At 39.1% G+C, this 15,153-nt stretch overlaps 1 protein-coding gene across 4 annotated transcripts in view; it reads right to left on the reverse strand.

The window, feature by feature from the left end:
- IGF1 (insulin like growth factor 1) overlaps window positions 1–9,337 on the reverse strand; it is an 82,905-nt gene extending 73,568 nt beyond the window's left edge. For 2 of the 4 annotated variants that reach the window (XM_002823658.3, XM_054527567.1), the window contains exons 1-2: window positions 7,233–7,296; window positions 4,403–4,559 (exon numbers count right to left, since the gene is read on the reverse strand). In XM_002823658.3, the coding sequence (XP_002823704.1) occupies window positions 4,403–4,559; window positions 7,233–7,247 (172 nt within the window). In that variant the 5' untranslated portion in view covers window positions 7,248–7,296. Of the gene's footprint in view, window positions 1–4,402; window positions 4,560–7,232; window positions 7,297–9,061 lie in introns of those variants that run through there. The other 2 variants (XM_002823659.4, XM_009248162.3) reach the window with 2 other exon arrangements.
- Window positions 9,338–15,153: the final 5,816 nt, after the last annotated feature.

A 15,153-nucleotide genomic window follows, 5' to 3' on the forward strand; every position in this document is an offset into this window, starting at 1 on the left:
CCAAGGTTCTTCTTTCTTGAATAGCACCAGAGCTTTGTTAATTACAACCTAGACTATGAGTCTGTTAAAGTTAGAAGAGGTCATTTATTTTAATAAAATTCCCTTGTTTTACGGACAAGGACGTTTAGACCCAGGAAGTTTAAATGCCTGCCAAACTCCTACAACTAATGAATGACAGGTCTGGGAGTAGTTTTCTGGGCAGTATATATCAAAGGAAAGAAGCTTGACTTAATAATAATAACCTAGATCTAAGAAGGTTGTTGCAATCAGTAACAATGAAAGTTCATTGTAAAGTTTCACTTAAAGCCCTTACAAAACAGTCTAACACATGAAGAATGCCATTCGTTTATTCAGACCTGTTCTTAATAACTATACATTGGAAGTATGTTTTACAAAGCCTATAAATCCTGAAGAGCTGAAAGAATATCCAACTTTCTTTTCTAATTGATTTACTTCTCCATTTCCCCAGACCGCCAAGGTAAAGCATATACAGTTTATTTAAGGGACTGTTTATAGACTCTTAAAACTAAAAAAGACCCCAGAAACTCTCTTTCTTTCAGTCGCTCTTAATTGAAACCATCCAAGATGGTTGGTTGTCTGTCAATTTTTTAAGAATCTCCAAGGAGAGAAATTCCACAGGCCCATAGCAGCGTGTTAAAATGGTTAATCACCATGGCTGTCAAAAATTATATCTATGGTAAGCTTCACTTCTCCTATTTCATTTGAAGCTGTTTTTCTCTTGGTGTTTTTCATGCAAAGGGAGGTTGTAACGAGCCACCCTTTATAAGGGCTCCATCAATCCAGTAAGAAAATCTCTAGCTCCTTCCCAATGTGCTTTCATCTCCATTATGCCACCATTTTTCTCACAGGACTACAAGAACACAAGGCTGGCTGATAGGCTCTCCTATCTTCCCTATGATGCATAGGAAAGAATGAGTAATTAGCTCTTCATTGGGTCTTTCATTTCATAAAATGTCTAGGGAAGCTGCATTAATTATACATGAACTGTTCCATTTATGATGGGATAATGTTCACAAACAGATATCTAGAAGGTTGCTTTCACTGTGCTGTAGTGGAACTTGGGCTTGAAGGGAAATATGAGCTCAATTCACATCATTGGGTCAATCTACACACAATAAGCATTACAAAATATTTTATTCAGAACAGTTCTAATAGAGTTAAAAAAAACTCTCCTTGTTAAATATTGCAGATTGACAAAAATGATAGATATGGAGGCAATTTTCTTTTAGATGTTTGAATTTCAAACTAAAATCAGAAACTGCCTTCTACTACTAAAAAAATTGTACTTCCAAAATGGATTTGAAGCAGTTTAAAATAAAAGTCACAGCCACAATAAAACTTTGAAAATAAGCGTAAAGAGAATAATAAGAGTCAACTGACAGTGTATAGAGGTGGGGAAGAATGCTTCCCTCTAAAAAGTATTTCAAAGACTGTATGTGCTTAGAGCTGACTTCTCCACACACAGTAAATCTCAGCGGATGAAAAGGAAACTGAATGAAATTTGTTGACAACAGTTAATGCCTGTAGGAATAATTGGCTCAGACACAAAACAGACATCAGTGTAGCTTGGGGATGACCAAAATGCAGCAGCCTCTAAGTCATTGTTAGTATATATTTTTTCAGTTCAAAAAAATAAAAGCAGTTTTATTAAATAACTAGATAACCATGAGGTGAGAAGTATTGTCCACAGTACTTGACAACCTTAATTCTTGATGGTTCTTAAGACCAAGATCCCAAACAAGTAATTCCATTCTATTCAATTGGATTCAACTGGACTCAATTAAATTCAACTCAATCCTGTCAGTTCAACAATCAAATATGGGCAGCTACTATAGCATCCAGGCTATGAGCTAGACACTTGGATTCAAAGGTAAATAAATATGTCCTTTGGCATCAAGAAGCCCATTGACAGGGTATTATTCTTGGCAGGGTAGACCAAAATATTCAGGAAAAACATAAAGGATATAATTTATTCTCCATGGTTATTTTTCTCTTATGACAATAATACTTCGTTGCATTTTTCTTTTACCACTCAACTGTAAGCCTCTTGAAGACAAGGTCAATCTCTCATTCATTTCTAGGCATCTCATTCATATCTCATTCAATGCTTACACATAACAGATGCTCCAACAATGTTTTGAATTACATTAAAATAATCTAAATGGACTAATTTCTTTTGGGCAAATAAGATTGTCCAGTTGACTAGAAAGTTAGAAAGAATACTTTTGGGCATGAGGGTATGTTGGACACTTCTGTGCATGAGGGTATGTCGGATTAACATAAGTCATGGAATTCTATAAGGCAAAACTCATGACACACATACTTTCAATGACAATACTGACAAAAACATATGATTTACAAAACCACTTTCTAGCTATAGTCATACAGTAAACATCAAGATTTGCTATATATAACATTTCCTTTTCAAGTTATTGAGATACAATTTTTAAAAATTTGCTGAAATTTGATTGTTGCAGTAACAGAATAAGAGAACCTGGAAATTGGTTTCCATTTTAGTTGTCCAATATCCTTAAGTGTCTGTGCAAACACATAAGTATCAGGCAGTTACTTAGGAATAATCATTTTTTCCATTCTCATTTTTCATCATTTAGTGCAAACATCATAGGCATAGAAAGATCCAGTTTTCATGCACTGCGCTTGGAAATTCTGGAGCAATGTCATGTTGAACATCACAATTCAACCTGGCACGTAACAGAGGACACTTCTAGGCTTGGCAATTACCTAGTGAACTGGATCAAAGGAAACTGCACAAATGGATTATCAAGGAAAAAAAAAAGTCCTCTTGGGCATAATAAGTGAGAACCACTTTTTCATTTTTTTAAAAAATGAGGACCAGTAGCTGCAAATTATAGAAAAATTATGACCCACTGTTGGATCATGTGATGTCCCACAGTTATCTTCCACAGGATATTTTAAAGGTAAAACAAGTCTGCTATTGGAAAATCACTCACCCAATGCACTCATTCATCTGCTCTGCAACAGAGAACTGGATAGAATTGCTTTATTGCCAGAAAAATAAATTAGTTCATTCGATTAAAGGACTGGCTGGAAGCAAATAGTGGGAATTTGCCTATTCAAATAGTAGAAGGCACTTCTGATTCTTTGTCACTAGTGATTTAAAAACTATTTGTTACCAAATCCACTGTAAGTACTGATCACCAATCCCCTCACAAGCCTCTTTCTTCCCATCTCCCTTACTGATCTCCAGACTGGTATACACAGGCCACCCTCTACCCTGCCAGTCATACACACACATACCCCACCTGCCTAGAGAGAGGCTGACATTTGGGAAGGATGAGAGAGACTTCAAGTGTGTGAGTCATCACAGGAGCTATTCAAAGCATAGTGGGTAACTGAGGTAAGCTGTCTACACTGGAGTGATATGAACCTTTAAGAATGACTCATGCTCAGTTTCCTGGAACTCTCTAAAACTCCAAAGAATTATAAGGAATGAGCATCTGGCTTTAAATCTTTCGCTGTCCTATAATATACAGTGAGATAGATGCATGGGAGCTAGATTCTTTAAGTGATCAGTTCCCACAGGAATCATTGACTTTTGCTTGTGTGTATTATTTATACGCCTTGACTTGGCTGTCTACTTTTTACTGGCTGTTGACTTTCTAATCACCTAAGAGCTACTTAAGAGATGAGTGATTCTGTACTTGTCAGAGACCCTTTTCCAGATGGTGATATCATTGATGGGTCCCAGAGAAGAACTATGCCAAAAGAGAGCAACAACAAAAAATCAAGGTCAAGTGGCATAGAGGGCAAATCAGTATGGCATTTCAGTTTGCATTTAGAGACAGTCTATGTATTTGCAAACAGGCCTGCCTTTAAGTGGAGTTAAGCTTCTGTCTGTTCATGGTGATTTCATATTGAATGGAGACATCTAGGATATGCCCTTTAATTTTTTTTTTCCCAGATCCACATGACTGGAGAGTCCTTACTATTTTACTCCAAATCACGTAGCACTTAAAGCAGCCCTGCATGTGTTCCATATGTTTACATGTGCACCCATAGGTTTTGAAAACAAAAACATCAATACCTCAGGCTTATTTTGTCCTGTCCTTTCATTGAAAGGAATGGAATAGTGAGGGTGGATCATAATAGTTGAAAGAAGGCTTAGCAGGAAGTAGTTAAAGATGAATTGTTAAGGAGGAAAATTCCATCCTAGATCTGCAAAACCTGTCAAAGTCCCGCCAAAACACTATGCTTACTTTAAGGTGAGGAATCTCAGAGGCCTAGGATGGCTGCCAGACACGGGCAGTCATTCAGTTATTCACACACTCCCTGCGGTTGTAAATCCACAGAGCTGTACACTTTAGACTTGAGTAGCACATTGAGAGGGAGGGCTACTTACTGAAATAAAAGCCCCTGTCTCCACACACGAACTGAAGAGCATCCACCAGCTCAGCCCCGCAGAGCGTCTCCGGTCCAGCCGTGGCAGAGCTGGTGAAGGTGAGCAGGCACAGCGCCAGGTAGAAGAGATGCGAGGAGGACATGGTGTGCATCTTCACCTGCCCAAGAAACAGAGGGAGGGTCAGGTTTCCTCCTTGATCCTTGCAAGGGGAGTGGGGTGGGACAGAAGTGCATTGACTCCCACGATTCCACGACTGTCATTAATCAGGACTACCCAGCACAGAAGTCAATAGAGTACATGAGAACCCAGTGGGAGTTGTGGATGGAGCCTGTCTTGGCATCCAACAACCTGTGTTTATTTCCCTGGCTACTGTGGATCTCTGGAGGAGTTCTCCCTGAACCCTTTCTTTATGGGTTCCTATTTCAATGAATTGAGATAAAATATCTAGAAACATTTACTACGGAAATGAAAGATGCTATTATTACAGTGGCATCCCATATCACTCTGAGACCCTGGTAGAACTTTTGAATTATCAAAGGTTGAATTGTGCTCAGTACATATTTGGGGCCAAATAAGATTTGTTAATTTAAATTCTCTCAATATTGGCCATCCATAGATGGTATATGCATTCATTATTGAGCAGAATATTCTTAACCAAAACATCATTACCTATTTTTGACTAAAAATAATTTACTATGGCCAAAAAATGGCTTTTGACAATACTATATATCATCATAGGGTTTTTTTTTTGTTTTGTTTCCTCAATATGAGAGAGAGAGAGAGACTGATTCCTTACCTGGGGCATATCAGCAGTTGACACAACCACAAATAGAAGAAAATAACAGAAACAGAAAAAAATATGAGAATCGAAGAATGAAATTGGCTCAAATAGAAACCACTCCTGTATTCTAAAGTCCCTGGCCTCAAGTCCAATATCAAATCAACGCGTGTTGAGAATCCCTTCTGTGTATAGGGCACTGGGCTCAAACCGGCAAAAATATTTTATTTTATTTTTAGTCGCAGGAATTCTGGCTTCATCTCTTGGAGGGACTTATGTGTCACTGTATCTATTTTATAGCAAAATATACCAAGGGACCCCTGGTTGGCATGACTTAGTCAATGATAGACCGCCAAAGGGCAGCCTTGCCAAAAGCAGCAGTCCTGTGGCTCAAGTCTCCATCCTCACTCTAAGCAGTAGAAACCATGCTAAGATGATCATTAAGTTTTTCCATATTGTTACTTGTGGCACAAAGATGTGGCTTTTTCCAAGAAGCCTCTCAAGGTGAGTGGCTTCACTTCTCTCAGATGCATCTACTTTCAGCATCATGGGAAGAGGCCCTGGCAGGGTGTTAGGTGAGGGGCCCTATTAAAAGGGTGTGGAGTCATGCTGGAAGCTATAATTATAAAAAGAGCCTTTTTTGAACCTCAGAGTAGTGGCAGGTCCATTCAACCCCATCATTTTTGGAGAAACAGTCATTTATTTTCTGACTACCCTCCTTGCCCTCCATGGACTCTCAATTTAGTGGCTCTATATCAGTGGCAAAATTTCCCCCATCATTCTAATGATGATTTCCATTTTTGTAGTCAGACCTTCACCTCAGCAACTGAGGAAAAAAAAAAAACAAACCCAAACCCCTGTCTCTCGTTAACAAAATGTAAATATTTAGTTAATGGTTATAAAGCAGTTGAAGATGAAAAGCACCCTCTATTTGCAAATCATCATAAATAATGGACATAAAATAGAAGAGGAGGTAAAAGCTCAACTGAACATTTACTGCATTTTTTTCAACATGATCTCTGCATGGAAATCTTCCACCCCCTACACAGCCCAAAAGACTGGGACTGGAAGAAGCATGTTATCATCCAGTTCTCATTTTTTTTTTTTGGTTGTAAAATTAGTGGGGTTTTCCTGTTCAATATTTCCATTGGAAACCTCAACAAATCCAACCCACCTGGACCTCATGGCATTTTTCAAAAGAACAAACCTGTGATTGATCTTGCAGAGCATACCCCCACACTATGGGAACGGGCCAGTTCTAGAAAGTATGTTATTCTACCAAATCCTATTTCTCCACCCCTCCCTTCTTTGTTGAGTTTATAGCAATGCTGAAGGCTAAGCACCTGCAACTGTAGATGGCTTCAAGTTCTTCAGTTTTTGTGAAATCCAGGGAAAAAAATTACTCAAGTTATAGCCTTAGTGAATTTCAAACTTCATTAAATGTCAAAACTATATTTTTAATAGTTAGTTCTAGTATAACACATTTAAGTGCAGCAATACATATAAGTCTCTGGAACTTAAGAATTTAAGATTTTTTAAAAATAGATTTTTCTTTTTCTTTCTTTTTTTTTTGCTGAGTTATATTGTCAGATAAATCTCAGTACTTATAGTTCTAGGACAAGATAGAACCTCTAGTGCATTTTCCTTTAGTTTAGGGAACAGTCCAGTACACCCACAGAGAACCAGAGAATTTATCACATTATGTTCCCACAAATGAAAACAATACCGAACTTGCTTAGGAGTTTAAAGTGTGAAACAAGTGGTCCCATATGTTCATTATTTCCTTGGCCTTTTATTTTGCCAAACACAAAAGAAATGAATAGAGAGAAAGGAAAGATATGATAGAAAAAAAGGGAAGAATCAGAAAGACATGAGAAAAAAAGAAAAAAAAATCAGAAAACACTTTCTCAAAAATCATTCACAAGCCCAAATTTTAAAAGTTCTTTTTTTTTTAATCTTAAATAAATGGAATATTAATTGATTCCAGATGTCTGGGCCACAATGAAAATGCCCTGTAAAATTTGAGGGCAACAGTCATAAGAAAATACTCACTGTAGGTGTAATCATTTTTGTTTGTTCCAGGTCTTTTACAGCAGGTCAGGGTGGGTATTATGAGGCCGATGTGAATAGAAAACTGAGGTCTTAAAAACATGTGCTGCTTTGTGGGTGGGGTTTGTGAAAGCATCTAGTTACATTTGGACACCCAGGCAGGTATGCTATGAGCCTGGGTAAACTGCCTTTTGTCCATTGAAACAATGAACAAATTGCACAGTTGGGATTTAAGTCAATCTTTTTCCCCCAATCAAGCCATCTATTTCCATTGTATGCCTATTGTAGCCGCCCAGATAGTGACCCAAGCTCCAGTCCACTCCCTTACTCCCTTCCCCCGACTCACTCACTTGGAAATACCTTGAGACTCAGAGTACAATCAGCCTGTGAGCTCTGCCTCTGGGCAGGACACCTTTACTCACTGAATTACATGTGAAAGACCACGCAGCTCCCTCAAACCACTTCCTGCTTCAAGTACAGAAAAAAGTAACAACTTATTAAGAGCTCCACTTCTGAAGTGTTCAGCATACACAGCATGAAAAGTGCATTTGGAAACAATTTTCTTAACTTGTAATTAATGCAGAGATAACGTTCCACAGCCTCTTTTATGATCCCCTAAGTAGGGAGACAAAAACTCCAGCTGCTAGATCACATAGTATGTATGCACAGTGACGTCATTTCTTTGAAAGCAAGGTGGCCTGCATGTGTTGGCATCTCAGGAACAGCAGAATCAGGTGCCTGACAAGGGTGTATCTTTTAACTCCTGGAGCCACTTACTTGACTAGGGAAAGTCGTAGTGGGGAAGTGTTTGAAAGCAGCAACTGAATGCTGCACTAAGTGGCAGAGATGTCTTATGAATTGGGCCCTCAGGCAAATGAATCGGTGGATCAAGTGACAGCAGCTTAAAAGCGCTTGCAAATTGAAAAAAAAACACAAGTCTTGAAGGATATAATTTTGCTGAGAATGGAAACTAGAACTACGGCCAGCAATCTGAAACAAGAAGTCGGTGCACTGACAGCAGCAGCCAGATTTACCTAAAGGGACTTCACGACACCGAATATAAAATCAGAGTTTTATAACACAAAACCCCAAGTCCAAACTTTGCCCATGAAAGTCCTCTTCTAAACAGAAAAGTTGGGCAACCAGCTCTTAGAAAGTTTCTGCTTTCCATATACAGTATGTATTTGTTTAAATTATACAAATATGCAAGGTCAGCGAGAGTTGTCAAGGAGTTCTTTTTTGGAAGAACAAATTACACTTTACTCTAACTTTAACTCTCTCTCTGGGCATAAGTGCAGAGTTCTGGGACCTTAGCTCCAAAGATCATATTTAAAAGCTTTAATATCATCTAAAATATAACCCTTCATATATAGCATGCCTTGTAAATAAAGTCCTGATGAGTTACACACACGGAGACACACACAGAGAGACACATACACACATGCACAAGAACATGGTCTTAAAAATAAAACATCTGCACCTGCAAAAGAAAAAAAAAAATCCCCAAGTTCATATCCATGCTCTATAGCCCTTAGCCATAGACAGGATTTAAAGGAATCTTCTGTAATGACACCACGGAAGCCCTGCAGAAGTGGAGGATTTAGCATAAGTACCTTGCAATAGTTTCTACTCACATAGATATCTGTGCAAATGCATCCATCTCCCCGAGCTATTTTTCAGATTCTACAGAATTGCATATTCAGCAATTTATAAATAACTCTCAGTTCCGAAACAATGAAAATTTTAAAGTGAATAACAGTTCTAGGCAGAAGCAAACAGTACACAATTTAAATAAAATTCCCCAATGACTTCAAAGAGTGAGAAATATTTACCTTCAAGAAATCACAAAAGCAGCACTTAAATAATTGGGTTGGAAGACTGCTGATTTTTCCCATTGCTTCTGAAGTACAAAGTCTGAAAATGAATTGGTTAGCAGGAATAATGAAGCAAAAAGAAATCCAGAGAGATTGGAGATGTTGAGAGCAATGTCACATTTCAATTTTGAGGACTTTATTCCATTGCGCAGGCTCTATCTGCTCTGAATTTAGCAGTGACAGTGAGATTTAGCAAACAGAAGAGGGATTTAGAGAAAATCCTCACATTTATCTACAAAACACAGACACTGTAGACAGGAAACAGCTGGGGGAACATTTGCCTTCTCTCTCTCTCCCTCTTCTGGCAAAGTTATCGAGTAAGGACTTTTTTGGGCATGGTGACAAATAACATCATACCTTTGCATTTTAAAACTAGAGCACAGAAGCATTTTTTTCCCTTAAAAGAATGTGTGTTAGTGACAGGGTTAGCAGACATTAAAGTACTTATGCTGCCATAGAAAATAAGGATCTGTTTTCTGATTAACTTTCTGCTGGGCACGAAGACAGACACGTCTGCTAATACACCTTACTAGTATTAAAGGACTATACAAGGGGGATGGGAGAGCAATTTTACATTCTAGAGTAAATGCATAATTTAAAACAAAAAAAGAAAGAAAGGACGATAAGACCCTCTCCAGCAAACTCTACAATTTTAACCCTGAAGTGACTGGGGTAAAGTAGATTGGAAGACAGCACTCGGGTGACCCCTTGTCCTAGTTGCCAAGTGAGGGGTGTGATCTCATTTCCTAGAACCTATGGAGGGGCAGGCAGCATTGGATTGGTCCCTTTAGGACACTGTCTCACACTTTTTCTCCTGCGATGAGGCAAAGACTATGCCGAGCTGTAAAAACCAACTGAAATAGAACATTTTTCTTTACTCTTCTACTAGGCTGCCTGTCACTGTCCCCTCCCCACCCCACCACTCTGGGAGAAGGGTACCTGGGGGGCAACAATTTTCCTGTTGTTTGAATTTTCCACATAACTCAAACCTGTGTGTGTGTGTGTGTGTGTGTGTGTGTGTGTGTGTGTGTGTGTGTGAGACAGAGGGAGTCTGTGTGCCAGAGTGTGTTTTCTTTCTCTGATTTTTGTGTATTCTAAATAACACCAGCTGGCTAGCAATACCCTCTCGAGGGTTATGATGTCATTCAAATCCCTCAACTGGGTGACTGGCCGGCAACATGGTCCAAGCCAGCTGTTTTGCTATTTATAATGTACACTTGCCTTTGCCATTGAGAATTCAGTTCTGATCTTTTGTCAATACAGTTTGCACCTATTTCCCTTTGGTTCTGTGAAGCAGTAGATAAGAAAGTGAATTATAAAATAAGGTTGCAAAAGTCCAGAGCAGACGTACCTCTTTCCCTAGAGAGCTCTCCAGGCCTGGTTTCCCAGGAGTGGTGGAAATAACCTGGACCTTGAATTTTTTCTTTTTTTTTTTTTTCCACATGACTCTCAGGGGACTGACACATCAACTGAAAACACAGGTCTGCTTGAAATCCTACTCTGGCTCTTTATGTTATCCTGGGGCCAGAAATTTGTTTGTAGAAGTGGGTGCCCTAACAAAAAACAAACAAACCTGCTTTGTTTGGAAGGGGGTTGGGTTTGTTTGAGTCTCCTGTGTGGTTAATACCTTGTAGCAAAGTTTACCTTTCAGAAATCAAAGTTAGAAATCTGGAATTATGTTGTGTCAATGGTGCACTATGTTCAGCAACATTTTGTGAGCTCTACTATGTGCCCAACTGCACACATCCCTAGGAAAACAAAGAGGAATAAGATATGGTCAAGTCCCTTCAGGGGCTTTCAGCTGAATGTTAGAGACAAAGAGGAAAACTTCATAGTCATGTGATGGGCATGTGCTCTTTTAAAAATATGAACAGTACACAATGAGAGGGAGTGACACATTCTCTGGGAAGACAGGGAGTAAAATCTTTTGGAAAATCCAAAATGAGGGAGGCAGATTGTGTCATGAGAGGCTTTGGGGTACCATGTTGGGAAATTTCAGTGGATGGGATTTGACCCAAAGAGCACACTAAGAGGTATCATCAAGAGGTGGCCCGGTAGGTGGCCCTGGATTATTCTTAACGCAGGGATTATCCACATGTGCAGATGTGTGAGTAATCCTTGCATTTAATAATAATCCGTGGCTTCCTTTAATAAGCTCTCTTTGTACACTTGATTTACGACAAATCTTTTTCTTTTCTGCAGTTTTTGTGGGTCACGCCCTTTCTGAAAAATGTCTGTTCTCTTACAGACTTTGAGGCTGTAGATTGTATAAAACAAAAGAGCTGATCTCACCTGTCTTCCAGATGAGAAAAAACCTCTTTAACCAAGTTTGGAGACTCAGATACTGGCTGGAGTCTTGGTGCTAAGTTCCTTGTTCCAACATTGGACACCATTACAGGTGAAGGCCAGGACTTTGTTTAACCCCTTCCCACTGCAGTTTTAGTGTACTTTAATTGTTCCAAGATGTCCTAGAAGCTAACTATATGTCTCCAAGTCTATCACCCATTTTGATATTCTCTCTTGGCATGCTCGGTGCACAGATAACCTTATCCACAAGCATTTCATATGAAAGGCTCTTTTGGGGACAGATGCTGTACTCCAGCGATATTGACACACTGACTCACAGTCTCTCAGTTTTATAACCCCAATTACCCTTAAAGGATAATTGGGTTTTAATTTATGTCCCAGTTTTTATGTCACAATCAAAGAAAACTGAAATTTCAGTGAGTCGTAATTGTCATCAGCTGTGCTTTGGAAACATTCCGATGAGAGCTATCAGTTTCCAATGGGGGAAGCAATTTCCTGAAGTGATTAATGTATATTTCAATTTGGAGAATGGTCTATATTTTTGGACAGGGTGAGCCAGCAATGGAGCAGGGCAATAATTCGTAGAGAAAAGGTCATTTTCTTGGCTAATTCCAGGAGTCAATATGAAAATGAAAGAGCAATAAACGTGCCACCAGATTACTTTTTAATGGCTAAGTGATGTACCTGTTTAGGAGTAAAAGAAATGAATGCACCTATTACTACAAATCCAAGGTAGTAGTAAATCTAAAGCCCAAGAGGAGTTCAGGTTATGAAGTCCCATTGGAGAGAAACATCTAGGGTCATTATAAAATTATGGAATGATTATGTAGTCTCCTGCCTGCAAAAATCGGACAGTGAGATATGACCACCAAAATAGCTAACTGCAAGGATGTGCTCATCATAAGAACATCCACTCCTGGAAATTCAGAGATTCACAGTTTCACCTTTTGCATGTGTAATGCCTGTGGGATATAAATAACTCTCCCCTAAAGCCTTCTTCTTGAGTAGCATATTTGCATAAAGCTACAGCCTCAGAAACCTTCTGACACCTTTCGCACACACACAGAAAAAATTGTTCATTTCCTTAAAGGGCAAGCTGGCTAAGGTTCACAGAAAGCAGGGGTGGGGTGGGCAAGGAGGCCCTGTCTTCCCCCCAGCTTTTTTTTTCTTCTCAAGCCATGTTCCCAGTCTTTCCTGTGTTAACTGGAGAGGCGTTCATCCAAAAGGTAATTTCATATCCATGTACAATAGGGCATATTTACAATTTATTTCATGAATGTCTTTGCTGACTCCCAAGGAAAGCTCAGAATGGACATTTGGAGGTAAGGGAATTTTGGAATCAAATAAAGGGTGAGGCTTAAGGTTCTAGGGCAACCACCAGGCAAAAAACTTGGGGGAAACTGTTGGATGTTTCTCTTGGATCATGGTTTGTGAGGAGGGTTGGTCATGGGTTGCTCAAACTAATGTTTGAGGTCAAGAACTTGTCAATTCAGAATATAAAACTCAGAGGAAAGACAGGGCCTCAAAAATTCAACATGCTGCCGAGCAAGGGGCCTAATGTCAGCTCCAAAACATCTGCTCAGAAAGATTCCTGTGATTCCCCAGGAAGATTTGCTCAAAGGAGCTGCTCTAACTCCTTAAAGAAGTGTTTCGCCCACGACTAGGGAAAACAGAAATAGGGAGGAGAAATCCTCTCACTAAAGAAATCAATGCTTTCTTTTCAACATCAAACTTGGATCTTATTTCTTCTAAAATGTCAAAAGGACAAATGCTGGAAACAGAAACGAAACTGTTGTGGTTGTGTGAGCAAAGTTATGCTTCGTTATGGCAGAGGAGAAGTCACGGCATGGGGTAAGGATGGGTTGGTGGAGTGAGAGAACTTGAGGACTCGTCACACATGCCCCACGTTGCATAAAATGTGGGGAAAAGAGACACCAACGCCAAACTTCAGGGGCAGGACCCACATAAATGCTTTCTTGGGGAATCAGAAAATGTGCGCGCCCTCTAGTGGACTTCTGAGAAACTGCCACTGCCCTCTTGACCGTGGCTATGCGTTCTGGCAGGAGTGGGGTTTTTTTTGAAAGCTCTGGATTTAAATACATTTTAAGCTACTCTTATCTTTAGTTTTATTAAGCCTTTTGAAATAAGTAAGATAGATATTCAACTCACTGTAGTTTAAAAAGGGGAAGATTGATAAGGGGGAAAGAAAGATCATAAACTTCATCAGGGCATGGATGGATTCCTCATGGCCATATTCCCAGCACTTAACTCCGGGTGCATGAGCTCAAAACATTTTGTTGAATGAATGCAAGTCTGGAAAACAAATGATGATAAAGGTAAAATATAAAAATTGCATAAACTCTTTGAGAGTAAAATAACCAACCTCCTCATTTTATAAGAAAAATAAGACCAGGAAGAGGGGCGGTTGGAGGATAGAAAAATGACTTCTCAAGCAAGACAAATTTAGGTGCTCACAAAATAGAATTCAAACCCAGTCTCCTTGTCTGTTCTGCAGTATTTCTATCATGTTAGTTTTCAAAATGTGGGTTATAACACCCCTGGTCAAAGACGTGGCATTAAAGAATCACTTAAGTATAGAGATGGTTCCATTTACAATTCCCTTTCTGATCCTGAATCTCCAAAGGAAAAAGTCTCAGTTTGGCGCTAGTCTGTCTTCAGTGCTTCCCTAGCACTCATTAGTCTCTCTTTATTTTATTTTTTAATTTAATTTTTAATTTTTGTGGGTATGTAGTAGGTATATGTATTTATAGGACACGTGAGATATTTTGATACAGGCATGAAATGTGAAATAAACACATCATGGAGAATTGTGTATCCATCCCCTCAAACATTTATCCTTTGTGTTACAAAAACCTCTCGTTTTAACAACCAAAAAGTGAATCTCAAGTCCAAAGTGTTTCCAGACAGAAGTTCCTATTTTGTTTTTACGGAATTTTCTTTTAAGCAACCTTCTATTTAAGGCAAATGATGCTATATTTAAAATAGATGTTTTAAAGTTTAGTTTTAAAATGTATGTATATAAGTCTTAAGAACATCAAGTCAAGAAAAACATATATATTTAAAGTAAATAAATAATTTGACAGGTGGCTGACGTTATGACACACAATTGTAGGTGGTGTTTGAAAGCCTGATGTTTGGAAATCACTACAATAACATGTCATTGTGTTAGAAAAACAAATACACAGCCACAACATAAAGGCAGGGAACAAAGACCCTCTACATAAAAAGATGCCACCATATAAATGCATTAATTACATTTCTAGATAATTTTGATCTCCATTAAGCTCACTCATTTTTCACTTCAGTCTTTCATAGAGACTGGAAATGTTGAAGAGGGGTTGGCAGACAGAAAAGCATCTGAGTTAGGCCTTGAAGCATGGGTTCACCTCCAAGATGGAAAAACAATGATAAAGGCTATTCCAGGCAGAGGGAACAGCATGAGCAAACTTATGTAGGCATGAGAAAGTTCACAGTGATGGGGGGATGTGGGAGATGAGGCTGTGGCTGTGAGCTCAGAGTCCTACCCTGTTGGACCCTTTTACCTCCCACTCCCCGTCAGTAGCCTCCTTCACACACAGTTGGATGACTTGAAAACAGTCTTAATTTCCTCATGTTCCCTTGTACACAAAGATTTGTGTGTAACTAAGTCTGTGATTAACCCTGGGAATGGCAGAGTGCCTCAAGGTAAATATGTAATAGCAGACATGGGTTACATCAGCGCC

The sequence above is a fragment of the Pongo abelii genome, chromosome 10 (assembly GCF_028885655.2).
Source record: "Pongo abelii isolate AG06213 chromosome 10, NHGRI_mPonAbe1-v2.0_pri, whole genome shotgun sequence".
Taxonomy (NCBI): Eukaryota; Metazoa; Chordata; class Mammalia; order Primates; family Hominidae; genus Pongo; species Pongo abelii.